The sequence below is a fragment of the Hermetia illucens genome, chromosome 3 (assembly GCF_905115235.1).
Source record: "Hermetia illucens chromosome 3, iHerIll2.2.curated.20191125, whole genome shotgun sequence".
NCBI classification, from domain to species: domain Eukaryota; kingdom Metazoa; phylum Arthropoda; class Insecta; order Diptera; family Stratiomyidae; genus Hermetia; species Hermetia illucens.
In genome coordinates, this window is record NC_051851.1 from 95047238 (window position 1) to 95067876 (window position 20639).

Consider the following 20639-nt stretch of genomic DNA (forward strand, 5'->3'; position numbering starts at 1 on the left):
CTTCTACTACTCACTTGGCAGTGAGTGTCATTTTACTGTTATCTTCACTCTCGTCAACTGTCAGTGTTGTCAGGAGAGCCGACGTCAACAGTGGCGGCTGCCGCTGCTATCGGAAATTGGCGCTCCGAGCGCAGAGCAGAGAATCTATTTCGATCTTCGTGAAAGACCAACGAGACGGCGAAGATTGGGATCAAGAGTGTTGCCGTCTCCGGATGCTCGCGCGACTACGGTTATTCAAAAGCTCCGGAAGTAGACGAGAGTTCTTGGCGAAGATCCTGTGGCTTCTACAATGTTGATGTTGCGGTTCACACGTGTCATAAGTGACGAACTATTAGTGACTTCCCGCCATGGCGATTGGTAATTTGCATATGCCTTGCCTTAACCCGGGATGGTCTCTCGTTTAAATGGTTTTTAAATATATGCACATGCAGTAACGAATGCGAATGGTAGAATAAGTCATTTGCATAACTTTCAGCTTAATTTATTGTAAATTTTGCATAAAATTAAACGCGATAGCAATACAAGACATCACCTTTGCGAACAATCAATACGCAAACTGGATACATTAAAAGAAATTTGCTGCCGAATGGTAAGTAAGCTAAGACACAATTTTTCATGACTTGAAATATCAAGAATTTTTTGAATTTTAAAAAGGATTTCTTAGGAGAAAGGAACTGCCGAATTCCTTGAAGGTCAGTCAGTCGACCTGATGGTCGGATTCTAATCACCGTTTTGTCATGAATGTTTGTACTCGTGCTCGTCCCATTATTGTAAGCTTCTTACTTACATAACATAAATTATGGTGGTAACGATTATATCCGTCTATATCCTCAGTCACTGCCTAGCTATTTCTTACGGGACCACTACATCTCGACATTGGCCGTTTATTGCCGTCTTGCAAATCAAGCAACTGATAAAACAACGATAGGAACGCACGTGCGCTGCGCATTAAATGGTGGCGGTTTAGTGAGGAAAAAGGATTAGTCTAACTTACGCGGTTACCAACCATTACGAATATCAAAGATTCGGCGAGCTAAGTTAAAAACATAATCCACCAAGCGAGTTACGCAACACAGGGTTCATGAATTATTGGCTTTGGGAAGACGAAGTTCAAATGAAGGTCCGTGAAAACAAAATATATCTTAATGGGCAGAGCATTGAAAGTGTCGATCAATTTGTATATCTAGGAAACGTGGTGGCACCGAGCTGAATGCTGCCCGATGCATTAACAGCGCTAGATCCGGGAGAGACTGTTCTGTGCTGCTTTATAGGAGTAGCACATGAAAAGTGAACTCCACTGTTACTCAAAAGCTATTACCGAATAGGTTGCATATACATTAATGTACGTATCTGAATATTTCCACTTTAAATAATAATAATCGTTGGCGCAACAATCCATTTCCACTTTACTCACATATATATGTTCATGTATGTCTATCTGAATTGGACATCGCGCACTACTTCATTGGTATATATATATACACATACATATATCTAGCTCGAGTGATTGACACGGATATACAAAAATCTAAAAAGCCAAAAAGGAAAAATAAAATGTTTCCATGTTTTTCGAGGCTTAAATTTCGTACAAATGCACTTTCATGATTTTTTTTCCATATTTTTCGGTTGGATGGTTTCTGAGAACGAGAACTCTTTCATTTTTTTGGGCACGTTTTTGAACCTTCACTCCTCTATATCAAAGATAGGAGCAGCTTCGAAAAGTAATAATTGAGCCTTTGCATTTAATATCGTACGCGGGCTATTCTGTGAAAAAAGGTGGGAGCTGTGAACGCACAGACATGCAGCGATGAGTCGAAAGTGATGATTTCTTTAACGGACCCATTCTCAGAAACTACCCAATTGAAAAATCTCAAAAAAATAATGAAGCTGCGTCTATATGGTGTCCAGGCCTCAAAATACTCTCCATATCGATATCTGCTGAAGTTAAGTTGAGTCCAAAATATAGTAATATACTATACTATATACTATATATATATATATGGCGTCCTGGTCTGATTATGCTTCAGGGTAAAGTTGCATAATTAGGCAAGTCCTCACACGACCTCCGCGTGGTGGCCGCTGGAAACCGTCTTCGGGCGGGCCAAGAGTGTGTAGGGCCGGGCTGGGAGTAGGCTTATCCAACTGACGAGGATCTGCTTGTCTGCTGGTCATGTGTTAGGGGCAACTAGATCTGGCGGGGGGATGGACTGAAGCAACAGCCCGGGGATCGTCCTCCCTGCACCGGAGAAGGTGCTAATAGGACCCCAAGCCAAGATGGAACAGCATACGCCGAGGGCTGCGTGGCCAATGGGGAGCTTGGTCTTTAGTATGCGAACTCTGAATACCTTGGGCACCTTCAGTTTCAAATAAGACCCTTACCCTGGTGGCCGGGCCAGCCAGGGTGGACATTCTTCCCGGACTACTCGTGGGACCAAGACATGGACTCAATTAACAAAAAAACTAAAACGACGATAGAAGAGGAGGCGATGATGCCAGCGGCATCATCGGAGGACGAGCTGCTGGCCTCCAGCCAGAAGACAGTGGCCGTCGAGAGCAGTACACTCGGTGCCAGCCGTAGCACCGTTGTGCTGAAACCAACCGCAGGGACCTCCCGGAGCGAGGCGTCAGACGGACTAGTGGCTTCCAGCCTGGAACCCACTGCCGTCAGGCTGGGTGTAGCGAGTACCAGACATAGTACTCCTGACCCGAAGCCCTCAGCGTCGGGGGATCCCTCGAAAGCAAAAACTGACAAGAATGTCGGTCGCCGGAAACCGGCTAAGAAGCGAAGGTCCACGGGTGTCCTGCTCAAGAGCCAGTACCAGAAGGCCATGCATATTCTCGGCAAGATTGCCAAGAATAAGGAAGCCGGTACTGTCGACGAGCGGGATGAAAAAGACCTCGCTAAATACCAGGCGATTGTTGATGAATACAACAGAAAACGCCGGGCTGACGAGCAGAAGGCGAAGCCCATCGCTCTAAAACGCAACCGATCTCAAGACGAGGTCGAACAAGATAAGAAGCGGAGCAGAGTGGGCAAGAGCGCAGACGCCAAGCAACATACGGAGGAAATTGTACAGCAACCGTCAGCCGGCGGGCCACGTACTGCGAACCCCTTCAGCGATGTGGCCAGGAGTCACTTACGTGTGGCGCTGGCGGATGGCAATTCTGCTAGCGGCAAACTAACGCTGGAGGTGTGGACCAGTGTTGAGGCTAGGCTGTCGGGCATGGTCTATGAACATCTCGTGGAAACCGGAGGCAAACACCCGGGACTCACTCCCCACTTTGATTCATCTCAGGTGGTCCGTGGGTTTCACGTAATAGCTTGCATGGACCAGTTCTCTAAGGACTTTCTCGGCTCGTGCGTCGCTAAGATCAGCGACGCTTGGGAGGGCGTTAAGCTCAAGATTATCCCTTACGACGAGATTCCCAGGAGACCGGTCGCTCGCATTTGGTTGCCGAAGATCCACATGGAGAAGGACAAGCTGGTCCATTTCCTGCGCCTTCACAACCCCGGGATTCCCATGGACGACTGGGTTGTTATAAAGGAGGAGGAACCTCAGATAAACAGCCAGCCCGTACTACTCCGCATAAACGAGGAATGCCTGGAGGCACTGAAAAAGACTGATTATAAAGTGTGGTTCGGAGTCAGGAATGCCAAAGTAAAAGTGTTCCGCTCTGCAAAACCGGACGACGACCTTGACCCAATCGACGCCGCCAACGAGCTGTTGGAGGAGATGACGATCGACGGTCCGACGGGAGCTGACAAACCCCCCACGCAAGCAGATCATGCTGAGGGTAACGCAGATAAATCTGCAGAACTCGAAGTGTTCCTCGGCTAATCTGCTCGTCTTCCTCTTAGAGGAAGACATCGACATCGCATTAATTCAGGAGCCCTGGGTCGGAAGCGACCGAACCATCTCCAAAGCAAATATTTTAATTTATTCCACAGCACAGGAGACGCTGATCAGGCTAAACCTAGAGCATGTATTCTTGCGAGGAAGAGTCTGCACGCTTTCCTGTGCCCGGACCTGAGTTCCAGTGACCTAGTTGTGGTCAAGCTGGAGCAGGTGGGGGCAGAGAACGTGTATATTTCCTCGGCGTACATGGCTCACGACCGATCAGCTCCGCCAGAAGAACTACAACATCTGACGAACACCATAACACCAAAGAAAGCCAACCTGCTGATAGGCTGCGACGCAAATGCAAGACATGCGCTTTGGGGCAGCTCCGAAATCAACGAAAGAGGTGAGTCATTCTTTGATTTTATTATTACTTCAAATCCATCGGTGTGTAACAGGGGCAGTACACCAACCTTTCATTTCCCCTGCTCGGAGAACTGTGACGGTTGGGAGGATGTCCTTGATATCACCCTAATAACCGACAACGGGATTCTTAGGGTGGAGGACTGGAGAGTGTCTGACCAGAGATCCTTCTCTGACCACAGTTGGATACTCTTCAGTCTAGATCTCGCCGCAGAGGTCTCCAAGCCCTTTAGAGACCCCAGGAGGATCGACTGGAGAAAGTTTGGTCAGGTAATTAAGATCAAACTCTCCGGTGCGCAAATTGGTAGGATTGGCACGACAGACGAACTGGAGTCAAAGGTCGGGGCTCTGGAGAAGGCTTTTAATACCGCCTTCAAAGTCTTGTGCCCTGCTAAGTACAGCAAAAAGACCCTGCCACCGTGGTGGAACGAAGATCTCTCTAGTCTCAGGAAGCTGACCAGAGAAATCTTCAACATCTTCTACAGGCAAAAATACTGGCAACCATACAAGGACTGCCTAAAGAAGTACAAGTCGGCCATCAGGACCGCCAAGAGGCGGTCTTGGCTAGACTATTGTTAGAACATTGAAAGCACTAGTGAATCCGCGAGGCTCAATAAGATTCTGTCCAAGGAACATAAGAGTCCATCCTTCCTTAAAAAGTCGGAAGGCTCCTGGACGGAATCTTCTAGTGAAACCTTGGAGCTGCTGGTGCAAACGCACTTTCCCTCCAGCGAGGAGGACTGTGAGTCAGAACCTCGCTTGGAGGGTTTGCGGCAACCCCAGCTGTGCGAGACTATCAAATCGGTAATTACCGGGGATAGGATCGGCTGGGCTATAAACAGCTTCTCCGCATACAAATCTCCAGGCCCAGATGGCATAATGCCAGTCATGCGACAGAAGCAGCAGGAAAGGGTTGTGCCGTGGCTTGTTGAAATTTACCGGAGCTGCATCTCTTTAAAATACGTACCGCAGTCCTCGAGGCGCGCACGGGTGGTTTTCATACCGAAAGCGGGCAGGCGAGGTCATGAGTCCGCGAAGGACTTTCGGCCAATCAGCCTGACCTTTTTCGTGCTGAAGACCCTAGAACGCGTCCTGGACATTCACTTAAGGACGATTATGGAGAGAACGCCTTTCTCTAAGTCCCAGCATGCCTACCTCAAAGGAAAATCCACAGAAACCGCCCTCCACGAGGTAATTGGCACGGTTGAGCGGTCGCTGCAGTACAAGCAGTATACCCTTGCTGCCTTCTTGGATATAGAAGGAGCTTTCAACAACGTCAGTACCAACGCCATCAAGGAAGCCTTGACCGGTATTGGATTGGAGGGGTATCTCACGCATTGGATTATATCCATGCTGAGTACCAGGATAATCCAGTCCGATCTGGGAGGCAACCACTTGATCAGAGCTGTGAACAGAGGCACGCCCCAGGGTGGTGCTATCTCACCGGTGCTTTGGTTAATAGTAATGGACAAAATTTTACGTACATTGGACAGCAGCGGGGTGAAGGTGGTGGCGTATGCCGACGACTTGGTGATATTAGTATCAGGGATGTTTCTGTCCATTATGAGCGACATCATGGAAGGAGCGTTGCAAAAGGTGTGCCTGTGGGCCGCAAGATGCGGACTCAGCATAAACCCAACCAAAACGCAACTGATGCTATTCACCACCAAGACAAGGATACCTGAATTCCATCTACCACGGCTGAATGAACAAAGATTGGTTCTTTCCTCTAATGTAAAGTATCTGGGTGTAATCCTGGATCCTAAGCTAAATTGGAGGTTGAACATAGAACTGAGGGTTAAGAAGGCCTGTATAGCCTTCTATGCCTGTAAGAGAACCTTTGCCAAGAAATGGGGTCTCCGGTCGAGGATGGTTCTCTGGATGTTCACCGCTGTAGTGCGTCCGATCCTGACGTACGGATCTATTGTATGGTGGCAGGCTTTGAAGAAGAAATACAATAGAACGAAGCTTAATAGGATTCAAGGAACCGCGTGTGCAGGTGCTACGGTGGCTCTGCAGTCCTGCCCGGCAGATGCTCTCAATGTACTCCTGCATCTCCTCCGTCAGACTACGTGAGTCCGGATGCTGGGCAGCGAAGTCCTACGGCCACAGCAACATTCTAGATGAAATACCTCGAGAAATCTGGGCATCCCCCACAGACTATGTCACACGCAAGCTGAACTTCACGAGAAACTTTGCTGTGGACCTTCCAACCAGGGCAAAGTGGAAGACCGGCGGCGTGTTGCAAGACTATGACACGGTATTCTTTACGGACGGATCAAAGATGGCCTATGGAGTCGACGCGGGGGTTTTCTCGAATACACACGGTGTATCCAAGTCGTATGGTCTCCCAGGTTTCGCCAGTGTATTCCAGGCGGAAGTACTGCCGATATTGGAAGTCTGTCGATGGCTGGAGCGTGATTCGAGCCCCAAGCGTAACATAGCCTTTCTGACCGACAGCCGAGCGGCCATCAAGGCCTTGTGCTCAACGATGACATCTTCCCGGTTGGTGGGGCAGTGCAGAGACACGCTCAACCATCTGGGCGGCAAGCTCAAGATCACTCTCCTCTGGGTTCCCGGGCATAGGAACATAGAGGGGAATGAGCGGGCTAACGGATTGGCCAGGCAAGGCTCTGCTCTTGGCAGTCCCTCGGGGAATACAGTCGGTGTTCCGCTGGCGGCTGTCGGGGGCCGAGTCTACTCGCACTACCTAGCAGCCGCGGGCCTGAGATGGCGAAGGCTTACAAGCTGTGCCAAATCAAAGAGAATTTGGCCCGCTTATAACATAGCCCGATCACGAGAGCTCCTGTGCCAGACGCGTGCAAATGCATTCAAGATTACGGCGGTCTGCACGGGGCACTGGCCCATAGGGGACCATGCCGCTAGGCTCGGCTTACCCTACAACTCGCATTGCCGAAGCTGCGGAGAAGGAAGAGAAACCCTCATGCACTTACTCTGCGATTGCCCGGCTCTGGCTCGAATCAGGCTGCGGACACTGGGTAAACCATTCTTTGGGGACCTTAGTGAGATTTCTAGCTGCAGGGTCGGAGAGCTGCTGGCTCTGAAGATCTGAGCCAGCTGGACTCTGCTTCCTATAACAACAGTCACGGTCTTAGGAGTTTGTGGCATCAAAACGGCGCACCAAAGCGCTAATTGGGCTCCTCGGAGCGGTCACTGATACCTACCTACCCTACCTATACTATATTTTGGAGAGAATTGGTTAGAAATTGTCGCCTTAGAGATACTGAACTCCATTGCTACTCTAGGTTTTTTTAAGATGCAACGTTAATCGTTAATCTGCTGACATCGTTAGGGCCACAACAAATAACACACGTGTACTGAAGCTAAACAATATACACATTTTTACAAGCGTGAATGCACATATTGCATTAACGTTTCATTACTGCTTACGAATATCCAAACAGTGACAATCGACATAAAATCAAGTTGAAAAAGAATTTTGCAAAGTTAACTTTTTATAGTCTTCTGTGGTGGCCGAAGCCTAGTTAACTTTTCCATATATTTCTCTTGTAACTTCTGTAATTCTCTACTGTAGCTCAAAAACTTCCGTACTCAATAAGCTTTAACGGTGTAGAAATTGTCTTTTTTTTTAAATTTTTTTCTATAATAAGCCGCAAAACGGAAATTATAAATTCAAAATCTTTTGAGTAGCTTAGGTCTTAAGGTAAAATCGTGGGTTGGTACCCATAATGAAGCACAAAATGTGAGAAACTGCTAATGAATTTACACTAACAAATCTGCCAAACATTATCTCCACATCTAGGCGGTATTCGCTGAGGATTTTTCGTACCGAGAAAAAATCCTGGCCGGGAAACCTACTTGTCACGAAGCCACGAAAGGAGCCTTGGCTTGGATTGGACATGCGGGGCCAATATAGACTTGTTTCCGGCCTCAAGTAACAATCAGATGAGAGTAAACCTCAAAGCAATTTACAATAAAGTCATCCGTAACACATACAGGCGTAGCTACATCCCACAATGACCGCAAGAAAGAAAAGGATGATAATTCTTGACTAGAAATGGATCGCAAGAATACTATATACAAGAAAATGTAGCATTTTCAAGGAATACGGTAGCCGCAGAGGCTTTTCGTGAATCCCGCCAAGCAGAGAAGCAACTTCAGAGATAGAAAAGGAAGCCTGAGAAAGACAAAAATTCTATGAACACGAAAAAAACAAGGAACAACCATAACAAGCAGGGAAGTTTTACCAACCAGTCAGGAAGATGAAACCTTATACATATACCCCGATACTTGTCTTGCCAAGATAAAGGAAAATCTGATTTCTTACCGTATGGGCATATTGGAGCGATCGGTTTAATATTTTGATGAATTTTTGAAAAATCAGCTGGCCGTTACACCTTGGGCACAATCACACTTTACACGGCCATAAGAGAATTGGAATTAGGTTGACTAGGCTGAGGCCGACTTACGAGATGTGTTCAAAAAGTAAGGTGAATTTTTATTTTTATAACAAAATATTTATTTATTAATCAATATTTTTATTGTGTCCTTCAAAATAATCGCCCTCAGATATAATACACTTGTACAAGCATTTTTTTCCAGTTCTTGAAGCATTCCTGATAAACACTTTTTGGTATATCCTTAGGCTCTTCCAGCGATGCAGCCTTTATCTCGTCAATCATTGTAAATTTTCGTCCTTTCATAGGTCTCTTCGGTTTTGGGAACATAAAAAAGGCGCAGGGTGCCAAATCCGGTGAATCTGGTGGCTGAGACATGATTGTCGCGTTGTTTTTGGCGAGAAAATCTTTCACAAGCAATGATAAATGAGCAGGTGATGCAAAGTCATGAATTGTTTTTCCACAATTCTGAACATTTTTTTCGTATTGCTTCTCGCAAACGGCGCATAACTTCAAGGTAAAAATTCCTGGTGCACTATACCATGATAAAAAACAATACGATACAAAGAAAACAGTGATCAAACCTTTACTTTTGATCGAACTTGGCGTGCCTTTTTCGGTTCTGGTTCTCCGGAGAACTTCCGTTGGCATGATTGTGCTTTGGTTTCAACGTCATAACCATATACCCATGATTTATCACCAGATATGACCCTTTTGAGCATATCGGGACCGTCGTTGACGTCATTCAACAGCTCCTGAGCAAAGCCCATGTGTCGGTTCTTTTGGTCAAAGTTTAGCAGTTTTGAGACAAACTTCGCTGCCACACGTCTCATGCCCGAAATATCCGAAAAAATTATATGTCGGGAGCCGACTGATATGCCAACATCCTTAGCAACTTCTCTTATGGTAATTCGACGATTTTCCAAAACAATTTTCTTCACAGCTTCGACGTTATCATCGGTTGTTGATGTGGGGCGTCCAGAGCGAAGTTCGTCATTGACATCTTCTCGGTCATCTTGGAAAGCTCGTAACATTTGTAAACGTTTTCAAGGTTTTTTGTAAAACAAAGCCTTATTAAAATCGATTCACTGTCTGTCTGTCTGTCACATGCACTTTCCTCCAAAAAAGCTAAACCGAGCCGAATGAAATTTAGTGGACTATAACTATAAAATCCACGCATACAGCGAGAGATATAAATTTATGTGGAGTTTAAAAAGGGGCTCCCCATACATGCAAAGGGGAGATTTAAACATTTTTTCACTGGATATAGTCGTGTAGGGTATCAAATGAAAGTTAGTACTTTGCGAATTTGATATTAATTTTGGGGTGAATTGAAAAGTGCGCGAGTAAAGAGTCAAAATGTACACACTTAAACTGAGACAGGACTTTTTTTCGGAAACTACCCAACCCCAAAATCAGGAGGGTGCGTTTACAGGAAATCTAGGCCTCAAAATATGTCCCATTCCGATATGTGTCAAATAAACTTACTAATGGGAAATCACCCAGCACACTAAAACACGTCTAATTTTTGTATCTGCCAAAAACAAACTAAGTATGCTATATACTTGAAATTATGTTATATGTTGGGGACATGTATACTACATTGCCCGGGCAATTTGAAAATACACCTTACTTTTTGAGCACACGAATATATGTGAGGTCAGAAGAGAACAGCAGGATCACTTTCGAGACCCTTATTTATCACTAACACAGGGCGATACCCTAAGAGCCCAAGACGAAGTACATGGTGGTAACGTTCGCACCAAAAACAAAAATAACATTATCTAGTAGCACTGGTCAATAGAAACAATGCAAATAGGAGACTACAACTTTGAAATTCACAGGACGTCACTGGGGTAAGCAGGATTTCTTGTTCACGATTCCTTCTCAAAGTACACTCACTACTGACGATCGATTTATTTCCACTGATTTTATATTTACACTAAATATTGGAGTTTTTTAAGGAACTAAGAGTTGCTAGTTGTTACTATTTCTTTTAGTATATTATCTCCCTCTTCAGCTCACTATGCACACTTAAATAGAATTGAAAAATGGTGAATGGCTGTACTTGATAAGTGCCATTTTCTTATGCTAAAGGATGTGGTTCTAGTATACCAAAGTCGTGGATCTTAAATGCGACAATTTTAGTACATTCACATGAAGAGCCAGAAACCCATCTACCTCCTCAAACTTTTGTGCAAATCGATTTGAGATGAACATCTTCTGTGGCACTGCATTTAGCTCTGGACTAATCTATGAAGATATTAATTATGATTTTTCTACGTCTTACTGCCTGGCCAACAAAGACCGTTTGACCGTTCCGAATACATCCCACTTACTTTATTTAACAAAGAACAGACTGGTTTTCTTTCCGTACTTTTTTTTGTACCAATTCAATAGTCAAGATGCAACAATAGGGAAGTAAGCTGAAATTTAAAAAAAGTTCAAAGGCCCTCATTTTTGGATTCTGGATATTACACGATATATTAATAATTCCTTTTCGTTTCCATGAAGGCCGTTACGAGAAAATTCGGGCCGTGTTGAAAATGAAACCTAAGAACCAGGCGCGGGATTTGGTACTAAAAAGTTTTTTTTTTTGTCTACGAATTTTTCCATCACAATTTTAACAAAGTCAATAACGTCCGCAGTTAATTTGCTCTTCCTGCAACAAAGCCACATTGGACTGGACTGACTTTTGTAATTTTTAGCAATCTTTTGTTGACAGCTCGATCGCAGAATTTAAAGTTGTGTGAAATTAGATTAGAGCTGGCGTTTCAGCATCTGCGAGTATCTTCTTTTTCTTTGTATATATTCATAGTTACATTGCAGGTCTTGCGCTACCAGTTAGGTATGCTGTTCTTATTAAAAAGCTTCGTAAGCCATCGTGTTCAGAAATCAGTCATGAATTTTCCTCAATCACGATAGGTTTGACGGGATATTTCCCGAACTTTAACCTGGGTTAATTTCATCCGTCTAGATAGCACAAATTGTTAGAGCGCTGGACTGTCGTTGCAGAAGGTCGCGATTCAAATCTCAGTGATGGCAGAAGGATTTGTTATCGTGACTGGATGTTGGTACCTGAGTCAAGTCAAGGTAATAATCTCGGGCGACGGACCACATTGCCTCCTACAATGAACTGTTGTGTACCGTTACGGTCTTGAATGAAGTGCTTTAATCCACTTCAAAGCCTTGAATCAATATGGATTGTTGCCCCAAGGATTATTATTATTATTTTTAGATCGCTAGACCGTTAATCGAATTACTGAAGAGTAACCTCAAGTTACGCTTTGATACCGCTGAAGTAAACGTATTTAATAACTTGAAAGTCGCATTGAGTTGCAAAAAACTATGTCTATTGTTAGCCTAAACAGAATTGCACACCGACGCCTCTAATTAAAGGCGTATTAAAGCAAGGCGCTGGTAAAGATGGGTTTCTCTACCCAGTTTATTAGATGAGCGATTAAACTGACCTTTATAAATTAAATGTATTATAAATTAAGTCCAGTAGGATGGCGAGAATTTATGCAGAATATCTGGTGTGACCAAACAAAATAAAGCAAAAACTTTCGGTCTGCGAAATAATTTGTGATACCGGAACGTTCAGGAATAACTGTTACCCGTAGTGCCGAAGACTATATATATCTTTGGCACGACAATCCATATTGGATCAGGGCCTTGAAGTGTGTTAGAGCACTTCATTCAAGACCTAACGGTACCGTACAGCACACTGTAGGAAGCAATGTGGTCAGCATTGCGCTCGCCCGAGATGATTACCCTGATCTGACTCAGGTACTCATTCACAGCTGAGTCGACTGGTATTCGACGTCAAATCACGATGCAAATTCCACTGCCACCAGTGAGATTTGAACCGCGACTTTCCGTACGACAGCCTTGTGCTCTAACTACTCAACTATCCGGACAACCAAAACTATACATGGTCAAATTATACGCCGAGCCCATGAACCGGGCCATTTTCGACCGAGTGAAACTGATACTGCAGCATTTCACGGATAGCATTAGATTGAGAAACCGCTTTTACATCACACATACTCAAATAGTATTGCCAGGACGAGAATATACAAGCACGTGAAACTAGCTCAGCGATATTAAAATACCAACAGCAGACCACAACGTTCAGAGTGGCTATGGGAATTAGAAAAGAAAACTGAGGTACTAGTTATAATATATGAATTATGGGAATCATGCGTATTCCCCCATCATGAAAGTATGCAAAAAAGCCACTTATCCCGTAGCCCCATTTGCAGAAACTACTCAACCGATACGATACCTAGTATACAATATTTTCTTCTCTTTCTTTTTTAAGGTTTTGTTTGCAAAATTTAAAATGTAAAAAATGTAAAATGTAAAAATTTATTTCACCAAATATAGTCATGGGGGGTATCAAATGAAAGGTCTCAATTAGTACTTAATAGCCGGTCTTAGTTTTGAGATTTGTTAAAAAGGCGGGGAGTAGGAGGGGTGGAAATTGATGATTTCTTTAACGGACCCATTCTCAGAAACTACTACTCTACTACTACTACTACTAACTCATGAAGCTGCCTCTATATGGTGTTCAGGCCTCAAAATACTCTCCATATCGATATCTGTTCAAATTAAGTTAATAATAGTATATAATCATATTTTTGGGTAAATTGAGTAAAACCCCCCTTAAGTTTACCTCAGAGTTATAAAAGTTGGTAGTAGTATAAAATATAATATGAAGCATATTATCTCCAAGTTTGATCAAAATCATACTATTAGTAACAAAGTTACAGTAGCTCAAAGTTGTCTTTACCGTGTAAATTTACAACCCGAAGTACTAAATCTGACCTGCTAAATGCAAATTCTTAACGGGCTACGTACAAATGGGATAGTTTTACACTCAAATATACTCACACAAGAAGCAAACAAAACCTTTCATACCTGAAGCGCCCAGCTTTCGGTTGTTTTGTTTTTTGTTGAGGATGTTGGAAGTCCTGAGTCCGCACGCTATGTTACTGAATATTTTTTGAAAATTGGCTGAAGACTTTCCTTAAGGGGGAAACAACATTAGGAGGTCTGTGGAATCAATTTTTTATTATAGAGAATATCTCGTTAACTTAGCTATCCCAGAATATACTGGAAGAATTTCAAAGTGAAATTCGCGTTCCTTTAGATTTTGTGAGAATAGAATCTAGAAGAAGCTCAGGCTCGAGCGCCCAGGAGATAGTTGCTTTATGTCCTTACGTAATCTTGTAGCGTTATGGAAATAGCGTATTTATAATTTGGTGTCAGTCCCTTCTATCGAGCATATTTGTATTTTTGTAACTCTATATTGTTTGCAATTGGGAGTAAGAATTGTCATTTTTCAAAAAAAAATTTTACACGTGTTTCTTCCAAAATGACTTTCCGGTTTGCATAAATTCTAGCTCAAAAAGAAATGAACCGATCGATCATTATGTAATTTGGAGTTATGGTTCTTTATAAAATTAGGAAGAATATGAACCAACCTTAGGAATGATATCATATTTTAAGGGTGCTTTTTTTACATAGTTGATAACAAACAATTCGAAATACCGAAGAGGGAACGTCCCGGGTATAAAGGCTTTGTGTTAATGCTGTGTGGAAATCTTTTATGTCCGTTTTTCCATTCGTGTATAGCTAAAAATTGTGTATGATAATATGTATTATATTATTAATTTTATTTGAGCAGGAATAGGAATGGGATATATTTTGAGATTTAGATTTTGTATAGGCGCACCATTGCGAATTTTTCAGATTTTTCGGTTGGATATGTTCTGAGAATGAGACCTATTACACCTTTCGGAACATACTTTTTGAGACCTCACTCCCCTATGTTTCACTCAATAACAAAAGTAAGATCAGTTTCGAAGAGTGCTAATCAAGCGCTTCCATTTTATATCCTGTGTGACTATATTCTCTGAGAAAAAGTATACATCCCCCTTTAGCATGTATGGGAAGGCCCCCTTAAACTCAACAGAGATAATATTCTGCAATGTTCAATTCTCACTTGTGGCAGTGGGATTTGTATCGTGACTTGACATCTTGACGTCGAACGCCAGTCGGCTCACCTGTGAATGAGTACCTGAGTCAAATCAGGGTAGTAATAACGGGCGAGCGGTACTGTAATCCTCTAGTATACCCTTGCAATCTTGAATGAAGTGCTCTAATACACTTCAAAGCCCTGATCCAATTGGATTTTTGCGAAAATGATTATTATTATAAAGGCATCGTCGTGCCTATAATTAGCTGAAACAATGCCAGTCGTACTTGGAGACCCACATATTTTGATCTTTCTGTCCAGTATTTTAATATAGCAAAACAGTTTCGGGTCAAGTCGACACGAAATTTGACTACATTTGGCGAAACATTTTACACCGTCTTCGTATCTGAGAGCCAAACACTAACAAACTTTTTCAATGTTTTCTCAGTTTTCACTGTAATCATGGAGACAATATGAGCTTCTTACAGAAGATAATTCAATAAATCTACTCAGCTGATTCTGCCACACATTCAATTTGAGTCAATTATTTCAACTTTTAATTTTACTGATTGTCACGCATTGGTGAACCCCATTGATTTCTCAATTGACCCCGGTCATGGTAATAATGTAAACATACCTTTTTATTATACACATAGATTCAGCTTTACACTACTTGTTAGGTGCCCATAAATTGCATAGAAATTTTGAATAATTTAACAGTGGCTTTGATTTGGGGAAGCCATTTGATTCATCTCAGTTGTATGAATAATATTTTGGACTTGAGTGCCACTTCTTACTTACATGACTACTCCAAAACCCGATTAGTCTATCATCTATTTATATAATACCAGTGAGTGATGGCTTCTACTAGACAACTTGTTGCTTCTGCGAATGTTGGGTTCAAATGGCATTCAATCTTTCAACATAACATAATCAAGGCCGAGAACTTACCGAAGATTTGATGTAGTATGAATTCACTAAAGTGGCGCCACCATTTCTAATGATTTTGCTGATAGTAGATAAAGCTCTGAAATGAGTTAATAGAAAAAATTGTCAGAAAACTTGCTGCCATATATGCTCGATGATACTATAATATTTATGTTCGTGCGATCGCCGGTAATTTTCGAATGAAAATTTTAAAGAAAAGTTTCATGGGTAGCGGATTAATCTAGTTTCGAATTAATTTCAAAAATAATTACAACAAATATTCAAGATTATCTTAATATTTATAATCCGTTAGACGCATTCAATCTTACTCAAATATATGACCTCTGTAAAAAAAATACTGATTTGTGTTATAGGCAGACTTTCAAAATATAAGACCCATGTCTCTTCAGCTTCTCTTGACTATCCATATCCACTTCCTCCTTATAATTTCTTTCTAGAAATACAAAATAGGTTTATGGATCCCAATAGTTATTTGTCGATAAAACATTGTGAAAACAGGTAATTATATGATCACTGCAAACATTTAACTCGGTTTTTGCCATAGACAAAATAAAGGCAAGGAAAGTAAAAATGGAAGAAAGAAAGATTCGCCTTTTGCCAATGAACAATACTGCTTATAGGTAGAATTTCAAAAGGACGAATTACAAAACGTTCGAGTATAAATGTAACTCAGGGTGTTGGGAGAAATGCCCGTCTCTAGATGAGACGACCATATAGTCCACTATTTCCTAAAGTAAGAGGCACTAACGCTGAACACTATTGACCAAAACGACCCTAAGTTTAAACTTAGAACCACCGTGGGAGAATAAGAAACTCTAACAATTATCGAACAGAGTTATTTCCACAACAGTGCATCAAGCAATTCATTCTGGATTCTTGGTGATGATGCACATGTTAACCGTTGCATGTCACTTGTAGTAGAAAATCCAATTATGGTCGTTCAAATTTGGCTGTTGAGTCAGCAAATACCGATTTTATACTTGATCTATTAATCCAAAACCATCACGTACAATTGAGAATTGGTTTTCCGTGGAAACCCTAACGCTTGTTTTTCAAGTGGCGATCCCATCGCTAACAACTGAAATGTTCAGGTCATGCTCATGTGTTCAGGTTCTTCGGATCCCTGGATCATAGGTTATAATCCGCAACAACATCAAACCGCACTGGTCAAACAGGAAGAATAAGGATAGAAGAATACAACTTTGAGACCGTTGACAATTTCTCCTATCTAGGGTGGAAAATCACATCCGATAACAGCTACGATGATGAAATCCGCGCACGGTTGTTGTCAGCCAACAAAGCCTATTTCAGCTTACAAAAACTGTTCCGCTCGAAACGTCTCACCATAGGGTCAAAGCTCTTACTGTACAAGACAATGATCTTGCCAGTCCTCATGTATTCCTTGGAAACTTGGGTTCTTAACAAGAAAAATGGCGAACTCTTGGTCGCATTCGAGAGAAGAATCCTCCGAAGAATTTTTGGCCCCCTACATGAGGATGCACGATTCCGTAGCCTACATAACGACGAAATCTATGAGCGATACCATAACCGTGAGGTTGTGGATAAAATCCGGCTCAATAGGTTACGGTGGGCGGGTCACTTAATCCGTATGGATGAAGATGATCCCACCCGGAAAGTCTATAAGGGCAATATCTATGGTAGAAAAAGAAGACGAGGCAGACCCTGCCTAAGATGGAGCGATGGCGAGGGCAGGATGCCAGACAGCTTTTAGGGATATCGAATTGGTGGACCTCGGCGCAAAACCGGGATGTCTGGAGTTTCTTATTAAGGTAGGCCTAGACCGGATACCGGTTGTTGCGCAGTTGATGATGATGAATATTTTGCTACTTCTAGAGTTGAATTGCACTAGTCCAAAAGAGATATAAAATAGCTTTACAAAGCAAAAATTTGAATTTAAAGTTCTGTGTCGAAGGAGACATCAAAAGTTTTCAAGAAATATTTATAATTTCTCCGAGTTAATACATCGATGAAAATGCAAAATAAATGTCCATATTCTTTGATTAATGGTCTGGAGCTTGAACTATCTGTCCAACAAGCTAGAATTCTTAACTACCTATCAGAAGACAAGTCATTCAGTAAATGCTCCCCGTAAGATGTAAAGTCCTAAATATCCCTAAATCCCACCTAACTTACGTAGTGCTCAATAGAAAGTGGTCGAAATTATCATAGTTCCTAAACCAGAGAAAGGCAATACCGTTTCACCCAATTATGGCCAATTGTTTGAAAGCTGGTCCTGAAGGGTCTTATGGATTGTTAGACAGAAAGTTCAAGACTTTTCTTTGCGATTAGTCCGTTGACTTCTGTAGGGCAGTTAGTGTATCCATTATTTTGTCCACAATGAGCTTGAGTGTTTATTTAAGCTGCATTACAGAGTAGCACAGATAGGACACATGGTTTGTTTGAAACACAGGTTTGCTTAGAAATAAAACAAAAAACATCTTAAGCCTTTTTGAGAGGTTGTCTGCTGTCATTGTTATCAGCAATTATTGTGCGTCCCATAATCATTACTCCCGCCAATTATTTTCAACTAGAGTATTTGATGTTTAACGATTCTGCTGATATTGATCCGCGGGGAAAGTTTTACTTTTGGTTTATTTGTGTTTTTCAGTTTGCAAGTTTTCATTGGAGTTTTCCTAATAATGCCTAACCTGTCTTTCTTTTCTTAGGCTCTTCTTGTTTTGAAACTCCAATCAGTTTCTCTAGCCAATTCTTCTTCGTCTTGTGGCATCCTGTTGGTCCATTGGCACTAGAGCTGATTTAATTCTTTATCTCAGATGCCGTTCACATTTGTTCATTACGCGGTAGTTACCGTCTAGTGGGTGAATCAGGAATTGACAAGCATCCTTATTGAGGTTTGCGTTAAGGACAATCTGGAACTTTATCATGTGTAACTGAATCCATTCATCCTCCAAACAAAAATAATGATTAATCGTTAAAGTTTGTTTCGCTAGGTATCTCAAAATATATTCTGCAATTATCGGTAAAACTTAATAAACTTATGAAATTTTTTCGTAGTGTATATCTGTTTTATTTCAATTGAATTATCTAAACACTCTTTTGAACTCATCGAGCTCTCGAACAAAATGAAATCTTTATGCATCAAATTACGACAGTACAGACTGGTATTTTCGCCGGTTAAAAATTGCTTGACGATGCGCAAATTCTTACATGGTTATGGGGACAAAATGGTATTGACAGTTTTTAATCTCTTCGAAAACTTCTGGTAAATAAATGTTTATGGTTAGCACAATTTATACATATTTTCGCTCATTAATATGGTTTTCTCGAAAATCATCAAACAATTCATCAGATCACGAATCTGATTAAAAATTTTCAATGACGAATTCAAAATAGCGACATTTGCAGATGACAGTACTACCCTACAGCAAAGCAACAAAAAGCTATTGACCATAATATAAAATGGACCAGTGCATGGAAAGTTAAAATGGAACTAACTCGTACAGCCAGATTTAGAACCAACCAACAATGGGGATAAACAGTTTCAACAGACTTGTTGGTCTGGAAATTTAATAGAATAGTACATAATTTTATAATTCATTGTTTTGGCCCTTCAGCACTATGTTCATACTTGCCACCCAATATCCTACTGACGACTCTTCTACATAGTTTCGTATACTTGTAGCGAATTTGTTTAAGTCAGGACTATCTAATTACCTTTGAATTACTCAAGTGCGTTCAAACTGAACAGAAAACAATCACTGCAATAAAAGAATGATCAGTTTCCATTTATAGAAAGCAATTGTAACGCTTAATTGAATGGAAAATAACCACCGTGACCGATAAGCGAATATTTTAACTTCATATCTTAGCCAGCTGTTAATCCGTCTTTTAAAACATGCTTTGTTTGCCTGGATTTAAATTTATTTGGGTTCAAAGATCTTTCATGCCTATAAATGTAATTTTAGTCAAAAAATGGTATCAAACTATTTCACTATACATATCAGCTTAAGATTTTATTATAATCAACATATTATTTATGATTTTATTTGGCCGGCAAATTCCAGTGAATTTCTCTCAGTTTTTGGTTGGAATATGCATAGAAGCACATAATAGTTTGTAAGTTAATAAGAGTCTAATGATGTCACTATTACGTTGTCATGTAAAATTATCAGTAACGTTGTTAGAAGCAAGTTTATGATGAAAATTTTATGCTTCTGTTTGCAGTTAGAAGATCCGAATGGTATAGTACACTGACTCCAGTGGGAAATTATGCTTCTAAATTTCATGAACGTGCAATGGGGCAAGTACATAATTACCTACTTTGACTCCTTTTCAGTAGGTATGAATATATTCGTAACATTTTAAACGGGAAAGTTGTGTTCCACTTTTAGCAACAAAAACCTTCTGAATTGGAACTATATATTATCTCCACATCTGGAAATGACAATTGCTTGTAGCAAATGAATCAAAATATATGCGATTAATGCAATACAAAAATTGAAGCTTTTGATGAAATTCAAAGATTTTTTTTTTTTAAATTAAAGATTAAAATTAAAAGTTGAAGGTTGAAGATGAGAACTTGTAGATCAGAATTCGATTTTGTAGATCGTAATTAAAGTAAAAACTACATAGCAGCGAATTTTCGCAACTTTAACTAATATTTTGGCAATAAAGAGCGTTAGTAAGTTTCAAAGAATTTCATCACTTTTCAGACTGATTCAAAATAGATAGCGCGTATTAAGTGAAGTAAGGTCTAATTACTAGTTTATCTGTAATAATACACGTAAACTGACTTTCCCATTTACCACGACCTGAAATTCTATTATTGCTTCCCATAATATTTAGAAACCAGACCTTCACTATGTGCTAGTTATTCAATAATATGGCAAGCTTGCTTATGAATAGTGCACCGTCGTCTCAAGTTTGTTGTAAAATTGACGGCATAATTGATTATTTCTTCGTGAAGCTATTCACGTTTAATAGTTGTTATTGTTACTCAAATTACTTTTGTCGATTGAAGATTGAAAAATGTTATCAATTCTATGTGTGAATAACATAACCATGAAATCAATTTTTAATAAAGTT

At 41.2% G+C, this 20639-nt stretch overlaps 2 protein-coding genes and 2 long non-coding RNA genes across 5 annotated transcripts in view; 2 read left to right on the plus strand and 2 right to left on the minus strand.

Moving 5' to 3' along the window:
* The window catches only part of LOC119650753 (glycerol-3-phosphate acyltransferase 1, mitochondrial), a 44199-nt gene that overhangs the window by 16147 nt on the left and 7413 nt on the right, over positions 1-20639 (minus strand). Inside the window, exon 2 of the mRNA XM_038053847.1 lies at positions 15576-15651. Coding sequence (XP_037909775.1) covers positions 15576-15651 — 76 coding nt within the window. The remainder of the gene's footprint in view (positions 1-15575; positions 15652-20639) is intronic.
* LOC119650756 lies at positions 4-984 on the plus strand. 2 transcript variants are annotated; one of them, XR_005249367.1, is made up of 3 exons: positions 4-589; positions 665-770; positions 835-984. It is a non-coding gene; the product is annotated as an uncharacterized LOC119650756 (long non-coding RNA). The 2 variants fall into 2 exon arrangements; XR_005249368.1 differs by having other exon boundaries at positions 140-589; positions 655-770.
* LOC119650757 lies at positions 979-19754 on the plus strand. The gene is made up of 3 exons (XR_005249369.1): positions 979-1120; positions 1188-1342; positions 18960-19754. It is a non-coding gene; the product is annotated as an uncharacterized LOC119650757 (long non-coding RNA).
* Positions 7841-9763, minus strand: LOC119650754 (protein GVQW3-like). Its single transcript, XM_038053849.1, has 2 exons — positions 9226-9763; positions 7841-9168 (listed from the first exon to the last, which is right to left on the minus strand). The coding sequence occupies exons 1-2, from the start codon at positions 9673-9675 to the stop codon at positions 9154-9156; spliced, it is 465 nt and encodes a 154-aa protein (XP_037909777.1). The 5' UTR covers positions 9676-9763; the 3' UTR covers positions 7841-9153.